The sequence below is a fragment of the Caretta caretta genome, chromosome 2, assembly GCF_965140235.1.
Source record: "Caretta caretta isolate rCarCar2 chromosome 2, rCarCar1.hap1, whole genome shotgun sequence".
Classification (NCBI taxonomy): Eukaryota; Metazoa; Chordata; order Testudines; family Cheloniidae; genus Caretta; species Caretta caretta.
Window position 1 is genome coordinate 156,961,934 of NC_134207.1, and position 27,806 is coordinate 156,989,739.

General features: G+C 44.0%; 1 protein-coding gene across 4 annotated transcripts in view; it reads right to left on the bottom strand.

The window, feature by feature from the left end:
* TGFBR1 (transforming growth factor beta receptor 1) overlaps positions 1-27,806 on the bottom strand; it is a 74,206-nt gene that overhangs the window by 12,588 nt on the left and 33,812 nt on the right. For all 4 annotated transcript variants that reach the window (XM_048839389.2, XM_048839385.2, XM_048839387.2 and 1 more), the window contains 2 exons: positions 20,685-20,852; positions 7,199-7,355 (listed from right to left, as the gene is read on the bottom strand). In XM_048839389.2, the coding sequence (XP_048695346.1) occupies positions 7,199-7,355; positions 20,685-20,852 (325 nt within the window). The remainder of the gene's footprint in view (positions 1-7,198; positions 7,356-20,684; positions 20,853-27,806) is intronic.

Below are 27,806 nucleotides of genomic sequence, written 5' to 3' on the forward strand. Positions count from 1 at the left end.
AGCCTGAGAGATTCTAAAGGAAACACCAGGAGTCTCAAAAGGTACTAGATCAGTGGTTCTCAAACTTTTGTACTGGTGACCCCTTTCACATAGCAATCCTCTGCATGCGACCCCCCCCTTATAAATTAAAAAGACCTTTTTATATATTTAACACCATTATAAATGCTGGAGGCAAAGCAGGGTTTGGGGTGGAGGCTGACAGCTCATGACCCCCCCATGTAATAACCTCGTGACCCCCTGAGGGGTCCCAACCCCCAGTTTGAGAACCCCTGTCCTAGATCAAGGTCCCAGTCAAAAGTAGGTTCTTCTGACCAGTGGGTAAGTATATACCATAGAATGAGAAAGGAGAGCACAATGGTACAGGTATCTGACAATGTGAAACTGTACAAGGTACACTGTAACAGAGCTGAATGAGAGGCATGTCTGTTTTAAGTGCAGTAAGTAGTAGAGGATCTGAGGTGACCAGGTCCAGACAATACTAGGCTGCCCATAAAATACAGAATCGCTTCAACTTGGATGAGTAAGTTCTTCTTGAGAATGTTTTCCTTCTCTGAATCAGGATTTTGGGGATTCAACCAACCAACAGTTGGGCCATTAGGTCCATCAACTTCGGGCTAGATGAACTATCTGTGAGAACAGATCTAGGAATTCTGGGAGTTGTACCTATGCGTAGTAGGTCAAAGTCAAAACTGCCTCAGTCAGCACAAAGCTGCAAAAATGAGTATGGCCATGTCTCCTGATTTTGGAAGTCACCCTAGGGATAAGGGAAACTTGTGGAAAGGCATGCACGCAGCCTTCAGACCACTGCAGAATGAAGGAGCCCAGTAACAACCCTGGGATTATGTAGAAACAAGAGACTTCTGGCACTTGGACTTTACATCAGTGGCAAACAGGTCTATCACTGTGGTTCCCCAATGTATGATCATCAACTCTATAATAGACTTCCACAGCAAACACGTTTAAGTGGTGACTGACTGCTCAGAGAGCCCACCACACTGCTGCTGATGCTCAGGAGGTGAAGGGCCATTGGTGTTTTACTGCATTGGTGGCATCATGTCCAGAGTTTAAGGACTCCGCAAACAGGAAAACTGAGCATGTGCCTCCCTGCCTGTTTATGTAGTCCATCAAAGGTGTTGTCCATCAGGAGCTGAACTGTGAAGTTTTGAAGCACAGAATGGAAGGTAATGGAGCCTAGCCTGATGACTCTGAGCACTAACACACTGATATCCTACCAGGTCCAAATCCCTTGCATCTGTAACTCCTGAGCACATTCTGCACCAAAAAAAATAAAAATTCTGCATACAATAGTTTAAAATTCTGCAAATTTTATTTGTCAAATAAATGCAGAGGCTCCAGCACAGCATTGGGGAACACAGGCCACTGGCTGCACAGAGGTGGGAGATCACTGTATAGCTCCCCCCAGGAAACTGACTCTCAGCAGTAAGGCTGCACCCAACCCTGACACAGCACAAGGACGGGGCTTGCTCCAGAAACACCCGAGGGCCCTGCCCCTCTGTTCCCGGTGCACCAGGTGTGGGCAGGCAGGGCTCAGCAAGGCAAGATCCAAGTGTCTTAAGTGTGTGCGTGGGGGGATCCAGGTGTGGGTTGAGAGGGTTCTGTATGGGGCAATCTGGGTGCAGGCGGCTCAGTGGGGGAATCCGTGTGTGTGGGGGGATCTGGATACACAGGGGCTTGTTGGGGGGTTCTGGGTGCAACAGTAATGGGACTCTGCAGAGGGGTCCAGGTGAAAGTGGTTCGGGCTCAGAGGAGGTGGTTTGGGTGTGGGTGAGATAGAGCTCGGCAGGGGGATATGGGTGTGGAGGGCTCAGTGGGGGAGGAGGGGGGTCCAGATGCAGTTGGTTGGCACTTGGTGGGATGGGGATCCGGGGGCAGGAGGCTCAGCAGGATAGTCCAGGTGCAGGGATAGTGGGGCTCATCGGGGCGGGGGGGAGAAGGAGTGCAGAGGCTCGCTGGGAGGGTCTGGGTATGGGTATGAGGGGGTCTGGATACACAAGGGTTGGGTGGATGTGGGAGCAGCTTCCTGTACAGGGATCCCTCCCCCTGCAACTTAGGAGCGATGGGCGCAGGAAGCAGGGAAGGGAGTTTGCAGAGCTTCCTTCAGCTGAGGGAGAAATCTGGGGTGGGTCGGACCTGGCCCCAGATGTCGTGCAAAGGAAGAGGAAGCCCCATCCTCCCAGCCCAGCCAGGACTAGCAGCTGATCCTGGGACAGGATAGGAGCCACCAACCAGGTCTTCCCCAGTCCCATCTCCTGCCCCACAGTGATTTACCTCTCTGCCAGCTGCCCTGGACCCCCAAAAGTACTGCTGGGGAGAGTCACATAACCGCTCTTGTGGCTTACCTTTGCTTCGCCGTCAGAAAGTCATTTTTCTGTAGGGAAACACAGAAATCTGCAGCAGACAAATTCTGCGCATGCGCAGTGGTGCAGAATTCCCCCAGAAGTAAGAATTTGTAGGTGGCCCAAGTGGGCTCCCCAAAACTGTACCTGACGGATCCATGATTAAACTCCTTGTTGAGAAAAAAGTAGAGAACGGTACTCTTTCCCCACATTTTTGGGCTCCTTTCACCCACTCAGATTTGCTACATGAGGTGGAATCACGACTACCGTATTCATCTAGTGTTTTGCTGAAGGATAGACCAACCTAAGTCAGAACTGGTGTGGTCAGTAATGAAGCCTAGCAGCTGCAAGTGCATCTGCATGGTCATCATTGGAGCTGTATTTGGTGCACCACTGCTTGCATTGACAGGAATCTGTTTTTGGATTGGGGAGAGCATACCTCCCCAGATTTGATCAGGACTCTATAAGCTCTATTGTCTATGAGGGAATAAGACTTTTTCCCTAGTTCACCAGGAGGCCCCACTAAGAAAATAGGGAGACTGTATAACTTTAGGTATTCTGCATCCTTTTACTGGGATCTGCCTTTCCTCAGCCAATCATCCAGGTGAGGGCAGATTTGAATGCCTTTTCTGAGCTGCACTGCTACCACTGCTATACATTTTGTGAAGACTCTTGGTGCCACAGCAAATTTCAACAGCACCATCTTGTATTGTAGTGGTTGGGCTACACTGTGAATACTAAGTTCTTCCTGAGAGCTGGGTGGATGGCTATGCAGAAGTACACATCCTGCAAGTCGAGAACCAAGAACGGTTCTTGATCCTGGAAACTTTAAATGAAAAGGAGGCAAGCGTTACCATTCTTAATCTGCGACAACGTAGTCACTGAGTCTCCTCAGGTCTAGGCTAGAAGGGAGGAAGACACTCCCCAAGTCAATTCTTATTGAGGATAAAAAGAAGAATTGGGAGTAGAAGAGCTCTTCCTTTATTCCCACAGTACCTCTTCTATGGCCCCTAGAAGGAGCAATGAAGTCACTTCTGTTTGTAAGTCTCGTGTGAGAAGGGCCCCTAAAGAGCAGCTGGCAGGGAAGGGGGCAGTGAATGGAACTGTATAGGGTAGCGTTGAACAGTGATGTCCAATACCCATTTGTTCATCGTCATAGCTGCCCAAGCCTGGTGGAATGGGACAAGGCAGTTCCTGAAGAGAAGCATAGCCCATAGGTCAACTCCATTGTGGCTCTTAACACAATCAAATTTGCTGAGCCAGAGAGCTCAATTAGTCAAGGAGGCAGATGACTAGCATCCACTCACCTAGTTTTCTTCTGATGCTGGTATTCTGGCAGTCTACCCAGGAGTAAGGAGAAGTCCTTTGCTTTTACTGGGGTTTGCATTCATAAGGTTCTCTGTAAGGAACTGGTACGTCTTCAGGGACTGTAATGTGGCTGTTGAGTCCTTGAGCGAATGGAGAACTTAATCTGTTCTCTGGCTGAAGGGCTTCATTCCCACAAACAGCAGGTCCTCTATTGTGTCCTGTATTTTGCATGGCATGCCTGGAGCCACGAGGCTCATCAAATAATGATGGCCGTGGGCATCGACCCTGTAGCCATATCAGAAGGGTCCATGGCCACCTGTAGCGACAGTCTCATGATCATCTGCCCCGCACCACTGGTGATTCCATCTAGCAGTACTTTTTACCCAGAGGCAGGATTAAATAGAGCAGAGTCCTGCACCAGTGTAAATTTCTCTCTCTGAAGTAGTTTTCTAATTTAGAGAGTAAAATTAAAATAGGTCCCTAATCCTGAATGCCTCTGAAAGTACACATTCAAAGGAATGTTATAAACCAGAATAAAATAGCCTTGGTTCAAGAGGGAATGGATGAATAAAACAGTAATAACTATTTCTGAAAGAAGAACAGCAACAATAAGGTATGTGCTGGAAGTTGGGTACTTTCAGTCTGGAGACTTGTGTAACACCAATGGGATACCTGGAATGTATGCCATGTCAGTCTTTTAGTAAAATATAGAATTAACTTTGTGTGGGTCTACGGTTCTCAGGAGTAGGAATTAATGTTGAACTGGATAGGGTTGATAACATGCTACTAAAGTTTTAGGCCTGATAAGGAACAAAGACTTTGTCTACACTAGACAGCTTTTTAGCTGGAATTCAGCATTAGAATAGCCCCAGCATCATAAACAATGAAGGCAACTGCGAAGAATGGAGTACGGTTTAATTGTCCTGTCTACAGTTCTGTTTGCATCATTGTAACCATGTTGGTCCCAAGATACGAAACAGACAAGGAAGGTGAGATAATATTTTATTGGACCAAATTCTGCTGGTGAAAATGAAAAGCTTTTGAGCTACACTATGTTCTTCTACAGATCTGGGAAAGGTAATCAAGAGTGTCACAGATAAATACACAATGGAATAGAGCGTTGCAGCAAAGGAGAATTATGGCTAAAAAGGAGTTTAACTGCACAGATGAAGCCAAAGAGAAATGGAATAAGGTCACTATTAAGCGCACACTTTTTAAATAAAGTAAACCCACTGTTTCCCAATCTGGGAGGTGGGTTCCTAAAGCGGGAGAGAGAGCATGCTGGCCTATACATTTCAAACCTACTCCCTAATCAGAGGCTAGAGACCATTGCCTTTCCTAAGCTCATGGTATTGGGTATAAACTTCTCATATTTCCCTCACAAGGTATCTGTCCAACACCATGTTACAGGCTAGATATCCTACTCTGCACCATTCATGTCCTATATTTGGTCAGACAACTATATTACATACTTCATGCTGAAGTCAGGCACCAACTTTCTATTTCCATCCTGCATATACTACCCTATATACCTTTACTGATTCATCTAAAATAACCCATGTATATGACAAACTGAAAGAGTGGATGGAGGTTGTATCATTATACAATAGAAGGCTATGTAATTGTAATTCACACAGGATACCACTGTTAGCTGGGAATACAATCATACAAATGTAGGACTGGAAGGGACCTCAATATGTCATCTACTCCAGTGTCCTGCACTCAAGGCAGGACTACATAATCACTAGAAAATTCCTGACAGTTGTTTGACTAACCTTGTCTTAGAAACCTCCAATGATGGGAGATTCCACAGCCTCCCTAGGCAATTTGTTAAAGCACTTAACTACCCTGACAATTAAGGAAGTTTTTCCTAATGTCCAACCTAAACCTCCCTTGCTGCAATTTAAGCCCATTGCTTCTTATCCTATCCTCAAAGGTTAACAATAACCATTTTTCACCCACCTCCTTATAATAACCTTTTATGTACTTGAAAACTATCACGTCCCTCTTCAGTCTTTTTTCCAAACTAGACAAACCCAGTTTTTTCAACCTTCCCTCATACGTCATGTTTTCTAGATCTTTAACAATTTTTGATGCTCTCATCTGGACTTTCTCCAATTTGTCCACATCTTTCCTGAAATGTGGTGCCCAGAACTGGACACAATACTCCAGCTGAGGCTTTATCAGTGTGGAGTAGAGTGGAAGACTTAGTTCTCATGTCTTGCTTATCACACTCCTGCTAATACAGGGGTGAGCAAACTTTTTGGCCTGAGGGCCACATCGGGGTTGAAAACTGCACGGAGGCCCAGGTAGGGAAGACTGACTCCCCAAACAGTGTGGCCTCCGCCTCTTATCCACCCGCTCCCACTTCTCACCCCCCGACTGCCCCCCTCAGAATCCCCAACCCATCCAACCCGCCCCCTTGTCCCCTGACCGCCCCCTCCCGGGACCCCTCACCCAGTGCAGGACCCCACCCCATATCCAACCCCCCCATCCAATCGCCCCTGCTCCCTGTCCCCTATCCACACCCCCGCCTCCAATAGGCCCCCCGGGACTCCCATGCCTATCCAACTCCTCCCGCTCCCTGTCCCGACCGACCCCCCAGAACCTCTGCCCCATCCAACCGCCCCCTGCTCCCTGTCCCCCCTGACTGGTCCCCAAGACTCCCTGCACCTTATCCAACCCCCCTGCTCCCTGCCCCCCTACCGAGCGACGGGCCAGAGCGCTGGTGGCACAGTGAGGTGAGGATCTTGGGAGGGGGGGGAAGGTGGGAAGCAGGGGAAGGGCTGGGGGCTAGCCTACCCGGCCGGGAGCTCAAGGGCTGGGCAGGACAGTGCCACGGGCCAGATGTTGCCCGCGGGCAGTAGTTTGCCCACCTCTGTGCTAATACATCCCAGAATTATGTTTGTTTTTTTTTTTGGGGGGGGGGGGGGGGGGGGAACGCAACAGCGTTACACTGTTGACTCATATTTAGCTTGTGATCCACTAGAACTCCGAGATCCCTTTCTGCAGTACTCCTTCCGAGGCAGTCATTTCCCATTTTTTGTGTGCGCAATTGATTGTTCCTTCCTAAGTAGAGTACTCTGCCTTTGTCGTTATTGAATTTCATCCTATTTACTTCAGACCATTTCTCATTTGTCCAGATTTTGAATTTTAATCCTATCCTTCAAAGCACTTGCAACGCCTCCCAGCGTCGTATCAGCCACAAATCTTATAACTGTATTCTCTATACCATTATCTAAAATCATTTATGAAGATATTGAAAAGGTGCTGATCTCCCAATACCCAGTACTATTTGCAAATTTTTGCAGTGCTAGACACGCTGAGACCCAGATTCAGCAAGGCTCTTGTGCATGGAGTAGTTCCATTGACTCATCGACAGGAAAGGATGGGAGTGGGGGAAGCCCTGCCTGCTGCAGACAATTTTGTAGGCTATTCTTCATACTGCCATTCAGACCCATGACTATCAATCTCTTACACAGAAAGGAGAGGAAGAAGCATTCTGAAGAAAAATAATTTGATGATGATTTTACCTTTTTGTTCCCACTCTGTGGTTTGGGGCAATATCAATTGTGTCTGTAGCTGAATCGTGTCTCACTGCCAATCCTAAATCTGCAATACAACACGTTCCATTCTTTTTTACCAATATATTTTTTGATTTCAAGTCTCTGTGAGCAATGGCTGGCTTTCCTGCAGAGGAAAAAAAATAATTAAAAAAAAAAAAAAAAAGGTAGAAGAGGCAAAAGCCCCAAAACAAATCCCTACTACTAACTAAAGAACGTTTCAGAAATCCTCTACTACATATTCTCACCTGGGTGAGGAGTTCAAGATTTTGAGGTTATGAATCAAAGAATCACATTTGTATCTATAATGTGAAGGTTTGATGTGGAGTTTTAAATGTAGGTTCTTGAAGAAAACAGAAAGATGTGCTCTATTGGTAGAACAGCCACGATCTGCATATGTGAAATTTGTAGATTAGTTAATATGATCACTATAGTCTAGGAATTTAGCACTGATTTGTCTACGGCTGAAGGGAAAAAAATGTACTAGCTAGAGTCACACTCATCTCTGTACAGTTGTGACTACAAAACAATAGTTGACTAAACAGAACAATACATTATATTGAACATCACTTGATATTTTGGAAAGACTATTCATATGAATTGAGCAACTAATGTATAACAAAAATGGTGTAATAAGCTAATGTCTTTGGTGTAGCAAAATTTTTTGTATACAATTGTGCCCTCTAGGTACTACCACAATATTATACGAGAACAACAGAAATGTTGAGACAGGACTTTCATTCTAAACCCGTGTTTAACTACTTATAACTTTGAGCAAAGATTATCTTTTGGAATGACATTACTTATAACTTAGTTTCAAAGCAGAAGTGTGTGTTTACCATGAACCCCACAAACAATTTCAATGTTCATCAAAGCATAATTAATAGATATCTTTTTAAAATGAAAGGAGCTATTGAAGGGATGAACTGTTGTCTACCAGTGCCTGTAAGGGCTTGTATACACGAACATTTAGTTTGTGGTAAGCTACAGTGTGAATCTACCCCAGTCTAGTCTGCCACACACTAAACTGTCCGTATGAACCTTGCTCATGAACAGTTCGTGTGCTTTAATCTACCCTGCTCTGAAATGGAAACAGATGAAACCACACTAATGAACTGCTAGTGCATGGCAGAAGCAGACCCCAGCTTGCAGTGAACTAAATTTCAAGCAGACAAGCCCCAACCTGCAGTTAAAGGAAATCCATCTGGTTAGATTTATGTCTGCATGATCCTAAGGTACTATACTTGCTCAGTGCTGCAGAGGAAAGCAAAAAGTACCAAGGCTCCCTGCAAGCATGTCCCAGAGGAAGATTGCTTCTAAACCTTCAAATTTTTCCATCAGTTTAAATACCACAGTTAAGGTTATAAACCCATACATGTCTCAAGATAGCAACGACATCCAAATCATTCATTTCTGTGAATGCTGATCACTTATTTTAAAGCACTTTACACATTCAAAAAGCATTACAAACATTCAATCAATCAATCTTTACTATATACCCCTTGAGGTTGATACAGTAAGTAATCACATTTTACAAATATGAAAACTGAGGCTGAGGTATAACGTGCTCAAGGCCACCCAGCAATTCAGTGGCACAGCCAAGACGAGACACTGATCACATTCTGGAATACAACATTTTGTTGAAATTCTAGGGAAGCCTTCTACACAAAAGTAATTTTCATGGGGGAGAGAGACAGATTAGGCTGGACTGGCTTTTTTTGTAAGACAATGATTTGGAACTTCTGTATCTTCAAATCATGATCAACACCAGTACAAATATGTACCTAAAACAATTCCCTTTGGGTAGTGCCTATGTTCTTCAGTAGCTTTGCCAAGCTCACAGCAGGACCAATATGCTGCAGGACTATTTTCCCTTATATGAAGCCTCATTATATAAGCCATCGGAGACCATATATTTATAATGGAAGTGTTAATTAGAAGTGAAAAGAAATTGAGACCAGTCTGAAATATAATTTCAGGATTTTGTGTTTTCCTTACAATACAAGACAAACCATGATCTGTGTTCAATAAAATAGGTGAAGAATGTTCTACCATTTATGAAAAATCCAACTCCTTACCAAATACTGAAAAATCAGCTCCTTTTGCTGCTAAGAATATTCTTTCTCCAGATAAAAAGAAAATAATGTTTCCAGAGTAACTTTATTTTTTCTTGTCTTGTTTTTCTGACAAGTAGGTACTGCAGCTCATCTCTCTCAAAATAAAGAACATTTTTAAGTAAGCTCTTATGTTTTGAGACTTGAGTCACAGGCCTGTAACATTTTGGTGTGTGTATATATATAAAAAATTTGTTATCAGAGAATTCCACTCAGATCTATTACATACGGTCGCGACATTTTTGAACACGTTATTGGTTTTAATATATTCCATTCACTGAAGGTTAGCATGCACCCAGTGCACTTGAGCTGGAGACTTTTGGTCAGCAGTGCCCATCGGGGAGGTGCATGAACCCCGAGTGTCCTCATGCCTCTAGTTGAAAGAATACAGGGTAGGGTCACCTCAACAATTCTCCCCATCCAGTTCCTTTGCACTGGAATCTTGGTGATACCAGACTGAAGTAGTAGCAATGCAGTGTGTGTCACAGAATGTGGGTACACAACACATCTTGAACCACAACTACTTTACAGGTAAGTAACCATTTCTTTGGGTGTTTGTACATATATTCCACTGTAGATGCCTCCCACGAGCAGTACACCTTTGCTGGCGGAAAATCGGAATCTACTTGAACTGTCTTACCAAAGTTTGCATCAGCTCTGGATGCTTCAAGGATGGCATAATGTTGAGCAAACGTGTACCAAAGACTGAGCTGTTGCCTTACAAAAGTCTTGGACTTGATCATTGCTAAGAAAAGCCATAGAAGTAGCTTGAGCCCTAGCAGACTGTACAGTAATCGTTGCTGGTGGTGGCACTGTTGCTAGGTCATAACAAATCCTGATGAAGGCAGTGATCCAGCTGGAAATTCTTTAGGATGTTACTGCCTGGCTTCTCATTCTCTCTGCATAAGCTACAAAGAGTCTTAGTGAGGATCTCTATCAGTTTTGTCCTGTCTATATAAAAAGAAAATGACCTACAAATGTCCAGTGAGTGTAGCTGTCATCCCTGAAAGTATGTGGTTCTGGAAGAACATTGGTAAAATGTATGATCCTGGTTTAGGTGGAATTCAAGACCACTTTTGATAAGAATTTGGGGGTGAGGACTTAATGAGACCTTATTCTTGTAAAAAAACTGTAAATGGGCATGTAACATGAAAATTTCCCACAATATTTGTGAGATCTTACTAAGTAAGTTTATGTACATTGTGGGCCATAGATTATATGTAATTCCATGGGGGAGGGTGATTACAGCTCCTGCAGGAGTAAAGAACAGCAGAGGGTGAGATTAGGCAAATTCATTCACTTTGTAACACCTCCAGAGAAGTACCATCACCTGGACAGGCTCACATATGCTGGCTCAAACTGGATTCTCCAGAGACCAGACAAGGAAAGAACTCTTGGATAAATAGGTTTCAGAGTAGCAGCCGTGTTAGTCTGTATCCGCAAAAAGAAAAGGGGTACTTGTGGCACCTTAGAGACTAACAAATTTATTTGAGCGTAAGCTTTCATGAGCTACAGCTCACTTCATCGGATGCATGCAGTGGAAAATACAGTGGGGAGATTTTATATACACAGAGAACATGAAACGTGTGTTACCATACACACTGTAACAAGAGTGATTAGGTAAGGTGAACAGGAGAGCGCGGGAGGGGGGACGGGGACCTTTCGTAGTGATAATCAAGGTGGGCCATTTCCAGCAGTTGACAAGAACGTGTGAGGAACAGTAGGGGGAGGGGGGAAATAAACCTGAGGAAATAGTTTTACTTTGTGTAATGACTCATCCACTCCCAGTCTTTATTCAAGCCTAAGTTAATTGTACCCAGTTTACAAGTTAATTCCAATTCAGCAGTCTCTCGTTGGAGTCTAAGAAGTTTTTTTTGGTTGAAGAATTGCCACTTTTAGGTCTATAATTGAATGACCAAAGAGACTGAAGTGTTCTCCGACTGGTTTTTGAATGTTATAATTCTTGATGTCTGATTTGTGTCCATTTATTCATTTACGTAGAGACTGACATGTACATTGGCCAAACTGGACAGAGGGGCATTGCTGGCACATGATGGCATATATCATATTGGTAGATGTGCATGAGAATGAACCTCTGATGGTGTGGCTGGTGTGATTTGGTCCTATGATGGTGTCCCTTGAATAGATATGTGGACACAGTTGGCAACGGGCTTTGTTACAAGGATAGGTTCCTGGGTTAGTGGTTTTGTTGTGTGGTTGCTGGCGAGTATTTGCTTCAGGTTTGGGGGCTGTCTGTAAGCAAGGACTGGCCTGTCTCCCAAGATCTGTGAGAGTGATGGGTCGTCCTTCAGGATAGGTTGTAGATCCTTGACGATGAGTTGGAGAGGTTTTAATTGGGGGCTGAAGGTGATGGCTAATGGCGTTCTGTTATTTTCTTTGTTGGGCCTGTCCTGTAGTAGCTGAATTCTGGGTACTCTTCTGGCTCTGTCAATCTGTTTCTTCACTTCAGCAGGTGGGTATTGTAGTTGTAAGAAAGCTTGATAGAGATCTTGTAGGTGTTTGTCTCTGTATGAGGGGTTGGAGCAAATGCGGTTGGATCGTAGAGCTTGGCTGTAGACAATGGATCATGTGGTGTGGTCTGTTTGAAAGCTGGAGGCATGTCGGTAGGCATAGCGGTCAGTAGGTTTCCGGTATAGGGTGGTGTTTATGAGACCATCGCTTATTAGCACCGTAGTGTCCACGAAGTGGATCTCTTGTGTGGACTGGTCCAGGCCGAGGTTGATGATGGGATGAAAATTGTTGAAATCATGGAATTCCTCAAGGGCTTCTTTTCCATGGGTCCAGATGATGATATCAATGTAGCGCAAGTAGAGTAGGGGCATTAGGGGACGAGAGCTGAGGAAGCGTTGTTCCAAGTCAGCCATAAAAATGTTGGCATACTGTGGGGACATGCGGGTACCCATAGCAGTGCCGCTGATTTGAAGGTATACATTGTCCCCAAATATGAAATAGTTATGGGTGAGGACAAAGTCACAAAGTTCAGCCACCAGGTTTGCCGTAACATTATCGAGGATACTGTTCCTGATGGCCTGTAGTCCATCTTTGTGTGGAATGTTGGATGTAGAAGGCTTCTACATCCGTAGTGGCTAGGATGGTGTTTTCAGGAAGATCACAGATGGATTGTAGTTTCCTCAGGAAGTCAGTGGTGTCTTGAAGATAGCCGGAAAGGCTGGTAGCGTAGGGCCTGAGCAGGGAGTCTACATAGCCCGACAATCCTGCTGTCAGGGTGCCAATGCCTGAGATGATGGGGCGTCCAGGATTTCCAGGTTTATGGATCTTGGGTAGCAGATAGAATACCCCTGGTCGGGGTTCTAGGGGTGTGTCTGTGCAGATTTGATCTTGTGCTTTTTCAGGGAGTTTCTTGAGCAAATGCTGTAGTTTCTTTTAGTAACCCTCAGTGGGATCAGAGTGTAATGGCTTGTAGAAAGTGGTGTTAGAGAGCTGCCTACTAGCCTCTTGTTCATATTCCGACCTATTCATGATGACGACAGCACCTCCTTTGTCAGCCTTTTTGATTATGATGTCAGAGTTGTTTCTGAGGCTGTGGATGGCATTGTGTTCAGCACGGCTGAGGTTATGGGGCAAGTGATGCTGCTTTTCCACAATTTCAGCCCGTGTACATTGGCAGAAGCACTCTATGTGGAAGTCCAGTCTGTTGTTTCGACCTTCAGGAGGAGTCCACCCAGAATCCTTCTTTTTGTAGTCTTGGTAGGAAGGACTCTGTGGGTTAGTATGTTGTTCAGAGGTGTGTTGGAAATATTCCTTGAGTCAGAGATGCCAAAAATAGGATTCTAGGTCACCACAGAACTGTATCATGTTCGTTGGGGTAGAGGGCCAGAAGGAGAGGCCCCGAGATATGACAGATAGTAATGTGATGTATGCCATCATGTGTCAGCAATGCCCCTCTGCCATGTACATTGGCCAAACCGGACAGTCTGTACGTAAAAGAATAAATGGACACAAATCAGACGTCAAGAATTATAACATTCAAAAACCAGTCGGAGAACACTTCAATCTTTCTGGTCACTCGATTACAGACCTAAAAGTGGCAATTCTTCAACCAAAAAACTTCAAAAACAAACAGACTCCAACGAGAGACTGTTCAATTGGAATTAATTTGCAAACTGGATACAATTAACTTAGGCTTGAATAAAGACTGGGAGTGGATGTGTCATTACACAAAGTAAAACTATTTCCTCAGGTTTATTTCCTCTCCCCCCACGTTCTTGTCAACTGCTGGAAATGGCCCACCTTGATCATCACTACAAAAGTCCTCCCCTGCTGGTAATAGCTCACCTTACCTGATCACTCTTGTTACAGTCTGTATGGTAACACCCATTGTTTCATGTTCTCTGTGTATATAAAATCTCCCCACTGTATTTTCCACTACATTCATCCGATGAAGTGAGCTGTAGCTCACGAAAGCTTATGCTCAAATAAATTAGTTAGTTAGTCTCTTGGGTGCCATAAGTACTCCTTTTGGATAAATAGCTTGAGTTTAAACTGACTCAGGGTCTTCTTTCTGATCCAATAAATGGACAAAGTTCTGTCTCAGGAGGAGGGGAAGGAATCCTTGAGAAAAAATTGGAAGGACTGACACTGACCCAAGCCCTCGATGGAGTTGCAGGGGGTGAGGGCGCAGGGATGATCACTAATAAGCTATTTTATCATGTGTATACGGTTGTTGGGTTTTTGTGGGGGTTTTTTGGGGTGGGGGGAGAAAGTTTCTCTGCAAAGCTTTTATGTGGAATAAATGTGTGCTTAGAAAGTGCTGGGTGGTAATCACAGCTGTTCATAGCTTCTGAAGAGAAAACAGAGTGCAGATGCTAGCACACAGTCTGGCTTATGGGGATATCACAGTGTATGCAGGAAACTGAGCAGCTGAGAAAAAGCCCTGGGTCAAGATGGAGAGTGGCCTGGGTCTCTCTTCAAGAGGTGACAGCCGATTAGCTGGGTGCTGTTGGTGGACCACGGAGGGGAAATACAGGTACATTTGCCCTGAACAGTGATGGGGGGAGAGGGGGTCCTGCTATTGAAGATTTCAGCTCTCTCACTGTTATTACAACTGGGAAAGCTGTCTTATGTGATAAGTAGAAGAGAGAGCACAAGGCTAAGGGCTCAAAGGGTGGTCCCATAAATCCTGCTAATACTAAATTAATGTCCCAGGAAAGAAGAGATTCCTGTTAGTCAGTAAACCCTTATGAGGCCTTTTAAAAATGTTCTTACCATGGGATGGGAGACCATTGAACATGCCTGGAGAGGAGGGTGAATGCAAGAGATGGCTGTCAGGTGAGATTAAAACATAACAAAAACCCTCCAGCCTTATTTTAACACATCTTGGACCTGCACTTTGACTGGAGACTGATGGGTGCAAGTAGAACATTTTTTCCACTTAGCCATTAAAGTGGTTCTACTTTTGACTCTTGCTGCTAGTGAGGACATGTGAACACACTCTGCAGTGCAGTTAGCCACTCATCATCCACATTGAGTTGGAGACTGAAGATTGGGGTGTATAATTTAGTCATGATTCAGAGATTGTCCTAGAGCAACAATAAAGTAATTGGAGGTTGTAGTGATAGGGTTAGAAGATCAAAGAATGAGTACTGCCTTGGCCATCCCAGGGCTATTAATCATTCCAGGTCAGTTTTGTTTCAACTTTCTGATCACACTAATAATCATACAGTATCTCTAGATCACAGGGAAACAGGAATACATGTGTTACTGGTCCTGGGTTCTGGTTGGCCCTGGAGCAGAAGTGACATTTTGTTTTCTTGGTTGCAAACAGATCTATGTTGGGGAACCCCTATTTGTTGAATATCTGCACTACCTTGTTTTTCAGGACCATTTAGGATTTTCAACTAAGTATCTGCTGAGGTGATCCACCAACATGTTCCGCGCGTCAGGCGACATGAAGCTTTGATAGTGATGTTGTTCCAAATGCAGAAGTTCCAAACTTGTACCACCTCTGGGAACAAGGGGTTTGATCTTGCTCCCTCTTCTTTGTCAAAGGTAACAGTCATCTGTGATCACCTGGACAGTAAGGCTTTTGAGAGATGGAAGAAATACTTTGCAGGCACAAAATACAGCTCGCAGCTCCAAGATGTATACAAGAGCTGGCCTATAGACCCTGAGTTTGTGCCTATCCAGGTGTGCTCTCCAACCCAGCATGGAGGCATGTGAGGGAAATGGAAAGGAGAACAGTACTCCCCTGCATATCCACTACCTTGATGATCAAACTGTAAGCAGCATGTCCAAAAGATACTTCACTGATATAAACTTCAACCAGCTTTGCATCCACTACAGGTGACATCTGGCATAAGTGGAGGATGCCATGTTTCCTAGCAATCCCAGCTAAGACCTTACTTTTGTTCCTGGGAAAGCCTGTAGATCGATCCATAGGGTTAGGATGGACTGAAACATTTCCTGAAGGCAAGTAGGCTGTTGTGGTCAGAGTTGTGAATGGCTCCAATGAACTCAATTCTTTGTACAGGAGATTGTATCATTTTTCCTGTTTATTTTAGGCCCAGCTGTGCAAATGGCAACTGTTTCTGATGGATGCTGTCCATTATTTGTTGGATAGACCAAATACAAATTAACCAACTGCCCAGACATGGGAATATGTGAGTATGGAGTCATTTGAAGTGAGCTGCAACCACTGTCCTATACTTTGTAAAAACTCTTGGGCTGATGAGAGGCTAAACGGAAACACTGTATATTGCTAATGGTAGTCCCCTACTAGGCATCTTAAATAGCTATCCACCCAAGCCACAAAGTATGTGAAAGTAGGCATTCTGCAGACTTAGATCAGTGTGCCAGTTATTTCGATCTCAGGATGTGATAGAGACAAGGGACATCAGCTTTCTGAATTTTAGCTTGTGAGCACCTCTGTCCCTTCTACTCTTCTGCCTGTGGTACATAACAGTCTAGTCTAATGTACGGCATAATATTTTGCCGTAATTTTGGTTGTCGTGTTTAGCATGAAGGTGCTGGGTGGCCTGTGATATTCAGGAAGAGGTTAGACTAGATGATCCGGTGGTCCCTTCTGGCCTTACATTCTATGATTATGATCCTGGATGGTGTTCAATTTTCTTGGTTGCAGGGTAGTCCTCAGATCCCTCCCCCCACCACCAGTCCCCTTTTGGGTATGAAAAAAATATCATGAGTAGAAACCCCTTCCCATGTGCTGTAAAGCAACCTCCTCTACTGCTCTGAGAGCTAGAATACGCTGTACCTCTTAAAGCAGTACCAACTCATGAGAACGGTCCTTGAATAAGAAAGGGGAAGGTGAGTAAGGCAGGACAAGGACTGATATTGGATTGTGTATCCCAGTACCACAGACTGTCTGGAACCATCAATCAATGGTTATGGAGTTCCAGACACTGAGGTACAACAGGTTCCCCAAAGAAGGGGACAGTCACATTCTGGGGTGCAATCCAAACCAGTGAAGAGTTGCCACCTCTTGGATTTACAAGTGCCTCACAATCCCTGGCCCCTGTGGATCTCCACCTGGGATGGCCACAGCCAGCAACACGCATGGACTCTAAATACTGGGCAGCCCTGGTCCAATGCTTTGGATCCTGAAACCTGCCTGCAACACCACAGATTTCTCTTGGCTTCCACCAGCCTTGGTTAACAACTGGTATGGTGACTCCACACACTCCTCAGCTCAGTTTTCCCACAAACTGAAAAGTCCAGCCCTGCCCTGGAACAATCAGAGGGCTATTAAAGTTCATTGCCCTTTTAAAGGAGTCAATATTCAACAGTTTGTTACTTGAACTGGAGCTACCAAATAGTTCAGTTTACACACAGCCTGGTTTAGATTAAAAACAAAACAAAAGGTAGGATTTTAAGTCCATTCAAGTAGACGGTAACATAGAAATGGTCACCAACAAATAAAAGTGAAAACATGGATCTACATCTAAAACTTTACCTAGCAAGTCTCGGTTCAAGACTTCATTTAAGATGGCCTTTTTCACCCCCAGTCTTCCAGCAGGATGGTGACTATCTGCTCCTCGATCAGGATCTCTCCCAGAGGCCCAAAGGTGCTGGGGCCTTTATCTTCTTAGGTCAAAGAGATAAAGGGGCAGAAAACCTTAAGTTCATAGTTCAGTGAACCTGTGAAGTGGATTCTTCTGAAGGTTAACCCTCAAAGTAAAGTTTATCCATGAGGAAGGCAACATGGAGTCTGGTGATGAACAAGGCTCCATGCTCTTTCTTCCCACACTTGTGTTTACTCAATTGCAAATTGTTCCCTTTCCTGCCATCTCCTCCCACAGCTGTCTTGAGAACCCTATTTACTACTATATGTAATTGATGTAAACACAGTCCTTTGTTTAGGAGAGATCTGTTTAACAACTTTTGCCAAGGGCTGTCTGCTTCTGAACATGTGCTAACACCACAAGGGGGGGAGGGGGATTCATAACTGCATATACATTTTGCTACATACATTTCCTTATGATATTGACTAGCAAGTTATTAGTTTTCAGAATGATAACTCAAGGCATATTTTGTACAAATATTATTGCAATACTGTGTAGGGTATGAATTCAGAAGTGATTTAAAATCACAGACAGATAGGGAAGATCAAGATGACTAGGGCTCTGCTCTTGATGAAGCAGTCAAATTGGCTGTCTTGATGTTGGTGGAGTCTAATGGGTAAAGCTTATTGATACAGAAGCCTATGACTTTCTTAGTAGAGACTTATCCTGCTTTCAAGGAAACAGCCTGTCGAGGCTGGAAGCTAGGCTGTCAATTATATTGTTGAGGCCTATGCTGCCTCCTTTAGGGGCTGGGGCATACACTCTTAGCCCTGGTCTACACTTGGGGGGGGGTGGGAATCAATCTAAGATATGCAACTTCAGCTACATGAATAACGTAGCTGAAGTCAACGTACTTAGATCGACTTACCGTGGCGTCTTCACTGCAGTGAGTCGACTGCTGTAGCTCCCCCGTCGACTTGGCCTGCGCCTCTCGCAGAGCTGGAGTACAGAAGTCGACGGGAGAGCACTCGGGGATCCATTTATTGCGTCTAGACTAGATGCGATAAATTGATCCCCGCTGGATCGATCGCTGCCCACCAATCCAGCAGGTAGTGAAGACATACCCTTAGTAACCTTAATGTTGCTCTCAATTCTTTAAGGAGTGTAAAGCCTCATCAATCTTCTTGCTGAAGAGGCTGCACTCATCAGAGGGTGGGCCCCTCAGTGGTTTGGACTTCCCTCTGTATGTGTTTTGTGTGGAGACAAAGACCTCTGCATGGTGAAAATTGCCATGGATCTGAAGGTTATAGTTGCTGCATTGAGAGCTGACTGCAGTGATGTCCTGGCTACTAGCAGGCCTTCAGTAACAATAGATTTAAACTCCTCCTCCATACCCTATTCAGTAAAGCCCAGTTAATAAAGTCATATTTCAATAACAGAGTCCATTAGTTAGTGATTCTCATTTGGAGGCTAGATGCAGAATAGAAGTCTTCCTTCCAAAGGAATCAGTCCTCTTTGGCTCCTAGTCTTTTTGTAATTTGTAATGTCCCTGCTTCAACCTCTTGTTTTCTGCTCCCACCATCACAGTACCTGAAGCAGGGTGACCAAAGAAACTGCTCAACCCCTGAGATGGCACCTGGTAGCAACAGTCCACTTTCTTTGAAGTCTGTACTGGAGAAGCTTGGCATGGTCCAGCAATCCTTCACTGATGGGTAAAACTACTCACTCAGGTCCAGTTGTGTGTAATATAATCAATAGTCTAAGGTTTCCTTGGGCAACTTCTGCAGGAAAAATATTCCTCTGGTAAGGCTGATGTGGTGCCAGTAGGTGTACCTGGAGCCCTTATATTTGAAGGTTTCAGAGCTATGATTGGCTTTGCCAGTACTGAGGTCACCGTCTGAGTGGCCTGCATAGGAAAGTCTGATGCCAACATGCAGAGCAAGTCTTTGACTCCCATAATTGCTGGAGGAGTTGACAGTACCCAGTGGTTTCTGTGCTGGGGTCATTTTTACCTGAAGAGTAGATAATACAGTAGGTACTTGCTTTATCAGTACCTATGTCAATAAGCCAATATAGATAGTACTGACAAGCAATGCTGTGGTGGTCTTCAAGTTAGCTTGGTAACAAACAGCTTCTGAGATACCATTTCAGCTGAGGTACAATGGTGGAGTCCCCAACAGGTGCGTGAGGAATCCTTTCTAGGTCTTGAACTACCCTTGAGCTCTGAAGAGCTGGATGTCTTGGGGCCCTTAATGACTGGCCCAAGGACAAAAGACCAGTGCCTCTTCTCCCTCTATCAGAGGTTGAGGGCTTCAGTGAAGGAGCAGTCGAGTAGAAATAGCTGCCAGAAAACTTCTAGAGGCAATGTACTTCACTTATTTGCCCAAGAAAGGCTTGGATTGGAGGTCAAGCATATATTCCTCCCCATGAGTAACCCCTGAGACAGGAGTCTCTTGATTTTGAAGTCTTCTTACAGAAAGACTTGAAAACTGCACATTTGTCCATAATATGGTCATCACCTAGGCAGATGAGGCATCTAATATGCTCATCATTAACAGGCAGAACTCCTTACAAGTCAGACAGTTCTTAAAGCCCAAGGACTTATGCATGACTATTTGGTAGCAAGTATCATTCCAGGAACAAAAGTAAAAAAAATGTCTGAAAGGAGAACAAAGGAAACACTATAAAAGCCAAGGCTAACTACATATTAACTCACTATTTACACAAGAAAGGCTGCTGATATGCTCACTGTCTTTTGCTTTGAGGCATCACTGGGACTTGCAACCGTGTGTTGTGAGAACAAACAGAAGGAGGTAGACAGCTGTCCCAACAGGTACTACTGACCAAAAGCCTCTAGCTCAGGTGCACAGGGTGTACATGCACTTACAGTGGAATATATAGACATATAAGCAATCTAAGAAGAACTGGGATACTACACAAGGGTCTTTTAGATTTTTTTTTAAAATAAAGAACCCACTCAAATAGCGTTCTATTAAGCTAATCAATTTTTGTTGCCAACAGAGAATACATGATCTGCAGATTATTTTACCACAGTTGTAAGAAACTGTCCACCTTTGCAGATGGATATACCTGCACAGCTGGTGTAAGAGGATATACACATTCAGCTTAATCCCATTGCCAAATATAACTACACATTTGTATAGAACAATTCAAACGATACCATATCAAGCAGCAGACAAACTCAAATATGGACAAGGTCTTAAATTGCTAGATCTTTCCCATAATTCTCTTGATAATTTTCACTATGGAAATAGGCCTTCAAATGCCCCATTTCCTTTTAGGATCATAAGGTCATATACGAGACCAAACACAAAAAGTTACCTTGTGTGCCGACAATCTCCATGTGAAGATGTGCAAGTCCACTGGCAGTGGACAAAGCTAGCTTTATCATTCCTTCCACAGTAACGGTATACCTGTTTAGGTAATCAAAGAGTGATCCATGCTCATGATAATCTGACACCAACCAGAGCTGAGTCCATGTACCATTGTCTGCAAAATAAGATATTAGATGTAAATAAAGTTGCCCAGCAAACCAAATGGTTTTTTTAAAATGTACCAACTATAAGATTTCCATAAGAGGAAAAAAACCCAGAAAAATAAACAGCAAAATATGAGTGGAAGGGAGCTGGCGGGGGGGGGGGGGGGGGTGGAAAAAAATTCAGGCCATTCCATTCTTACAATTAATGTTCCATATTCCTGGGACTTCTCTCCCCTATTCTAGAAGAGGGAAAGGTTTCGAAACAATGAAGGGACAATATGTATTAGTATCAAAGAATTAAGAAATGACATTCCCTTTTCTGAGAAAGCAGAAGCACATAGAAGTTAGAACACAGAACTTGGAATCAAGCAACCTGCTTGTTTTCTTATCACTGCCACTGGCTTGCTGCATGACTGTGGGCTAGACAGTTCTACACGATGGAGCTAATGCACACTCACTTTTCTCAGACCTAAAGATGACATGCACTAGGAACGTGCAAATTTGCCTCAGATTTAGATCAGTGGACACCAAATACCAGGAACCTCAAAAATTAAAAAATAAAAACCACAGAAGATACTGTATGAAGGGAATTCAGAATGTGAAACTTGAAAAATTCCAGTGAAAGACTGAAGATTCCTCTTTTGACCCAGAAAGCAGAGATGTGTCAGTTGCAAGACTTTGTTTTTAAACCAGACAAAGCAATCCTGCCATTGAATAGGCTTCCCTAATGTATTTAAAACAAAACAAAAAAGCTCTTTGACTAGTGGGAGTTGTTCAGACAACTTTATCCTTATTGTAAAACAAACCCCTTTCTCGCCTTAAAAAAAATAAACCTACCATTCCTCAACATATTCCTATTATGGCAACCATACTCCACACTACCTTTTGAGTATACATTTTTCATGCTAAGGACTCTGTACATGACACAGGAAGGAAAGGCAAGAAAAGGAAGGTCTTTATTCTTTCAGACATGCTGATGAACAGGACCTTGAAAGGATTAAGTTTCCAAAGAACAAAACTGAAATCTCAAGGAAAGGTGGTAAAGTCTACAAGATTCTTAGAATCCTCTGTGAATATTAAGGGAGGCTAGAGGCTTTTGGCTTTCTGGGAGATTTTAAAAGTAGAAAATCTTCAAATAGAGGGAAAAAAAGGAGAGAGCTGTATCTGCCTTTGTCATAAATGTAAAAGGAAGGGTAAACCCCTTTAAAATCTCTCCTGGCCAGAGGAAAAATCCTCTCACCTGTAAAGGGTTAAGAAGCTAAAGGTAACCTCGCTGGCACCTGACCAAAATGACCAATGAGGAGACAAGATACTTTCAAAAGCTGGGAGGAGGGAGAAAAACAAAGGGTCTGTGTCTGTCTATATGCTGCTTTTGCTGGGGATAGACCAGGAATGGAGTCTTAGAACTTTTAGTAAGTAATCTAGCTAGGTATGTGTTAGATTATGATTTCTTTAAATGGCTGAGAAAAGAATTGTGCTGAATAGAATGACTATTTCTGTCTGTGTGTCTTTTTTGTAACTTAAGGTTTTGCCTAGAGGGATTCTCTATGTTTTGAATCTAATTACCCTGTAAGATATCTACCATCCTGATTTTTCAGGGGTGATTCCTTTACTTCTATTTCTATTAAAAGTCTTCTTGTAAGAAAACAATGCTTTTTCATTGTTCTCAGATCCAAGGGTTTGGGTCTGTGGTCACCTATGCAAATTGGTGAGGATTTTTACCAAACCTTTCCCAGAAAGTGGGGTGCAAGGGTTGGGAGGATTTTGGGGGGAAAGACGTGTCCAAACTGCGTTTCCCAGTAAACCCAGTTAGAGTTTGGTGGTGGCAGTGGATATTCCAAGGACAAAAGGATAAAATTAATTTGTACCTTGGGGAAGTTTTAACCTAAGCTGGTAAAAGTAAGCTTTGGAGGTTTTCATGCAGGTCCCCATATCTGTACCCTAGAGTTCAGAGTGGGGGAGGAACCTTGACAGCCTTAAACCACCAATTTCTGCTAGCGGAAAATAGTGAAGTCAGATCTTGCTGTGTTGATGCCAGTACCAATGCCGACAAAGCTCTTGGTCTATGGTACCAGGGACAGTTAAAGGTCCAGTCTTAACTGAAAGGTCACACAAATGTTTGGTAGAAAAGAGATTAGAAATAATCAGACACCCTGACCCTTCAAAAGATGGCCAGAAAAGCTGCCACCAGTTCTCTAGTCCTCCACTAAAAACAGAAGACCATACTCTTGGTATGTCTATTATCTCTAAACCACAGGGGGAAAAATTGCTGTAGACAAAAACTTTTGTCCGGTCTTTTACACATCATAAAGAAACAACTACTTCCTGTTGCAGGTTACCTTTAAAAATCTTCAAGCTCTCTTGTCTATGTTAATTCCCTCTTGCTTAGTCTGCTCTTGAGTTGTCTTGATCAGGCACGCAAGTAAACCTCAACACTATATGAAGTGCTGCTGCTTTTTTCTTCACTGGGTAAGTATCATATGTGGTTTCTTTGTCTGGGTCAGCAAGGTGAATAGTAATGACTGGTACTGAACCAGTTTCAAGGTAAACATTAGGAATTTGTTGTGTGTACATATGTCTACTTGATGCTGATTCAAGAGATGTTCGCATGGTTGATGGTGCCCCGAGGGGGGTGTAGAAATTCAAAACTAAGTAATGAACTAATGAGTTAATTTAGGGTCGAAAATACTTCCCTTTGCTTAACTTAATTCCACTGTTTCCCTAATTAAACTCCGTACACTGCATTAAACAACACTCCTCTCTCCTTCATGATAAGATGACAATGTATCTGGAAGATGTTGTTATCTCCCATTTCAATTCTTTTAATCTTTCCTCATGAACTGATCCCTTATATTTGTGTTGGTCTTTACCCAATGCTCCACATTTTAACGTCTTTCTAGTTTGGAGATGCCCAGAAGTGTCTAAGAACAATTTCATCAACGGTGTAAAACTCATCCTGCACTTCAATAGTGTCTTCCATCCAAGGATCTCAGAACATTGCACAAAAATTAGATGAATTTTAGTCTTGATTCCCCTACGAGATAGTATCTTCCTCATTTTACACAAATGGAGAAACTGTGGGACAATCCTGCAGAATCAGAGGGTTCAATGAGAAATAAGGGTGCTCAACATCTTGCAATACTGGGCACTTTGTAACTTGCTGAAAGTCACTAACTTTGCAGAAACAGAACAGAACCCAGGTCTCCCAACTCCCAGTTCTAGGTTTGAGTCAGAGGTACTCACCCTTTGCACAGAGAGGAGTCACCACTTTCTTAGTCCCTAGCCTTTGCATAGCTGTCCATCCCTACCTCCCACCCCCACCAGCACCAACCTAATAAATAATCTCACTTGGGGTTCTTGTTCACCACACTTTCAAAAATCATTAATATACAACCCAAGATGTTTCAGCACACCACAAGGAAATGCATACCTTAAAAACCCAATCTCCTCCATCTAGCATCAGAAAATGGTAAAATGAAAGGTGCGGAGTAGAAAACTACAATCAGAAAGTTAAGACTTCACCAGATCCATTTATAGGATTGTCTAATTTGTTGCCTGAAAGTTTTAACATATTTTCACCTCCATTCCAAAAAAGGTTGTCCTAAATGAAGCTGAGCATCAATTAACCATTCTTACAGGAGTCAGAGTTCCCATTGTTTACCACGTACATAATTCAGTCCTTTAACCAGTTTTAACCATTGAGACAGTGCTTATATCCAAATCAACATGAATTGGTGCACATATTAGGAAGTAACATATCTGAGCTTCAATAAGGCACAATACCATCTATGACATTTTCAGCTTATTTTTTTTGTCAGACTGGACACCTATACAAAAAGTCAAGATTTCTTTTAGAGATGTTTTGGTGGAACACCCAGTCTCCAGAAGCTTTTTCTGAAATTCTTCCATACCTGAATATGAAATGATTATTTACCCTGTGCAGTAACTGTAGTTCTTAAAGGTATGTCCCCTTACAGATTTTCATTTTAGGTGCGCTTGCTTCCCCTGTGCCTTTGATCAGAGATTTCACACAGAACCATCCCTTTGGCCCGTGCATGCGTCTTACTTAATCTTGTGTGCCACACGGTTATATAGCGCACGCGGCAAGCAGCCCTCAGTTCCTTCTCTATTGCGAAGCTTCATAGCAGACAACTCTGAAGCGGATTGGAACAAGGTTGGGTAGTGGAGCACCCACAGAGGGACACATCTTGCAGAACCACAGTTACTGCACAGGGTGAGTAAATAGAGATTACTTACTATAACTGGAGGTTCTTAGAGATGTGTGGGCCCTATGTAGGTACGCATGTGTACAATGCACCTGTATCTGGAAATTCTTCCAAGCAGTGTCTGTTGACCTATACATGCACAGGTGTAAGGGACAGTACATGCTCATGCGCCTCTCCAATTCCTCCTCTTACCACAATGCAATATGGTCCAAAGCAGAGGGGAAGAAGAGTTGGTAGTGGAATACAGATAGGGACCATCCCATCTCAAAGAACCTCCAGTAACCTCTATTTCTTTGAGTGTATTCCACACATAGGTGACTTTGCAAGCAATGTTCAGTCTGGAGGAGGCTGCGAGAAAGATGGTAGAAGTGATGCTTGTAATACTGCTGCATTTGACCACTGAGTCAGGGCATAGTGTGCTGTAAATGTGTGGACAGAGCACCAATTTGCCGCTTTCCAAATGGCCTGCAATTGGATGTCCAATAAGGACGTCGTGGAGGCTGCCTATGCTCGTTTGGAGTGGGCTGTAACACCCCCAGAAAGGGGAAGCTTTGCTATTTTGCAGCATTCTAATATACATCCCGAGACCCACTTAGAAATTCTCTATGAAGATATAGCTTGCCCTTGCGACCTTTCTGCTATGGGTTTGGTTGTTTGTGGACAGAACACCAGGGCACGTCTGATGTTGAGGGAGTGCAATCGCTTGTCTTCAGGAGAAGTATGAGGCTTCAGGAAAAAAATATAGGTACCTGAACTGACTGACATCCAATTCAGAAACAATGTTGGGGAGGAATCTGGGGTAATTGTAGGGAGACCTCCTTGTGGAATACTGTGTAAGGAGGGTATGCCATCATGACTGCTAGCTCACTGATCCTTCTTGCCAAAACGATGGCTACTAAGAACACCACTTTAATGGAGAGGATGAGAGAGTAGTCCTAGGAGTTGCTGTCTAGGGCTCCACTGGAGCAATACATCGGAAGCTTTCTGTTTGTGTGGGATGCAAAGAGTGCAGTACCCCACCGTGGAAAGGTGTTGGTTAGAACTGTGTCATGTATTTCCCATTTGTGGTCTGTAGAGAAGCTTCTGCTCAGCCTGTCTGCCAGGGAGTCCTGAACACCTGGAAGGTATGCAGCCTGTATGGTAATCTGATTCCTTAGCCTGACAGCCTCCAGGCAGAGATGAGATCTCGCTCCTCATCATTTGTGTGATATTGTCCAACAGTATCTGTACATGGAGTGAGGGTATGAGGGGGAAGACCACCTTGCAGACTATGCAGACTACTCTGAGCTCCAGCAATTTGATATGCTGCCAAGCTTCCTGTGAGGTCCATGTACCCTGGGCTGTATGGAGGTCCAAATGTGTACCCCATCCTGTAAGGCAGGCATTAAAACGGTGGCCCTCAGTGTGGAAAGGCTGATGGGAGTCCCCATCATTATTTGGTTGGGTTGGACCACCAAGCGAGGGAGCTGAGAAATCCAGAAGGAACTACGACTCCAGAGTTTATGCAGTCCCACTTCAGCCAGTAGGTTGGGTGGAGATAGGCTTGTAGGCACGGCAAGTGGAGGCTGGCAGAGGGTGTCCATAGGTTTTTGTGACCATATGGCCTAACAGGGAAAGGCACTGACACACCGTAGTTGGTTCCTTGCGGGTGATGCGAGAGATCAGGTTTCTCATCTGCAAGGAGGAAAGCTCATGCAGATATAGAATCCAACTGTGCCCCTATAAAAGTCTTTGTGGGTGACAAAACACTCTTGTCTTTGTTTATACAGACTCTAAGGTGGCAAGGAGGCACCAAAAGAGACTATATTGCTGAGACAACTTCTTGGAAAGATTGACCAACTAGGAGCTAGTTGTCCACATATGGGAACACCATAAACCCTGGCATCTCACCTGGGCTGCTACCACCACAAACGCATTCATGAATACCCTGGGTGCCGTCACAAGCCCAAAGGGAAGGATGTGGAATTGGTAATACTCCTGGCCAACTCTGAACTGCAGGAACTTCTCATGTGAAAGGTGAATGTCCATAGTTCTAAAAAGAGGGCCTCCTAGCTTCAGCTCTCAGAATTTCCAAAGGAGGCCCACCGTGTGGTCGAAAACCTGCTTTCTGATGGCACTAAACTTCTTGCTGACAGCATGGAAGAATCTCTGCACATGTTAAAGTACTCTAGGGCCACTGCATTCTCTGGGATCTATAAACCTACCCGCAAAAGAAAGTTTGGAGTCTGAGACAGTACAGAAATCTTGCCCTGCCCTATTTTCAAGCTCCCAGGGATAATCTGAACCCATATTCAAGAGAACGAGGTTTCAAAGGAGAAAAATCACTCACATCCGGACCTTGGACCTCACAACCTTCCACCTGTAAGCACCAATTTTGACATGCTGATCAAGGTCAGAATCATAAAATACCAGGGTTGGAAGGGACCTGAGAAGGTCATCTAGTCCAACCCCCTGCTCAAAGCAGGACCAATCCCCAATTTTTGCCCTAGATGGTCCCCTCAAGGATTGAGCTCACACTGGGTTTAGCAGGGCAATGCTCAAACCACTGAGCTATGCCTCCACCCCTAAGAGTGGAGGGATAGCTCAGTGGTTTGAGCATTGGCCTGCTAAACCCAGGGCTGAGAGTTCAATCCTTGAGGGGGCCATTTAGGGATCTGGGGCAAAAATTGGGGATTGGTCCTGCTTTGAGCAGGGGGTTGGACTAGATGACCTCCTGAGGTCCCTTCCAACCCTGATATT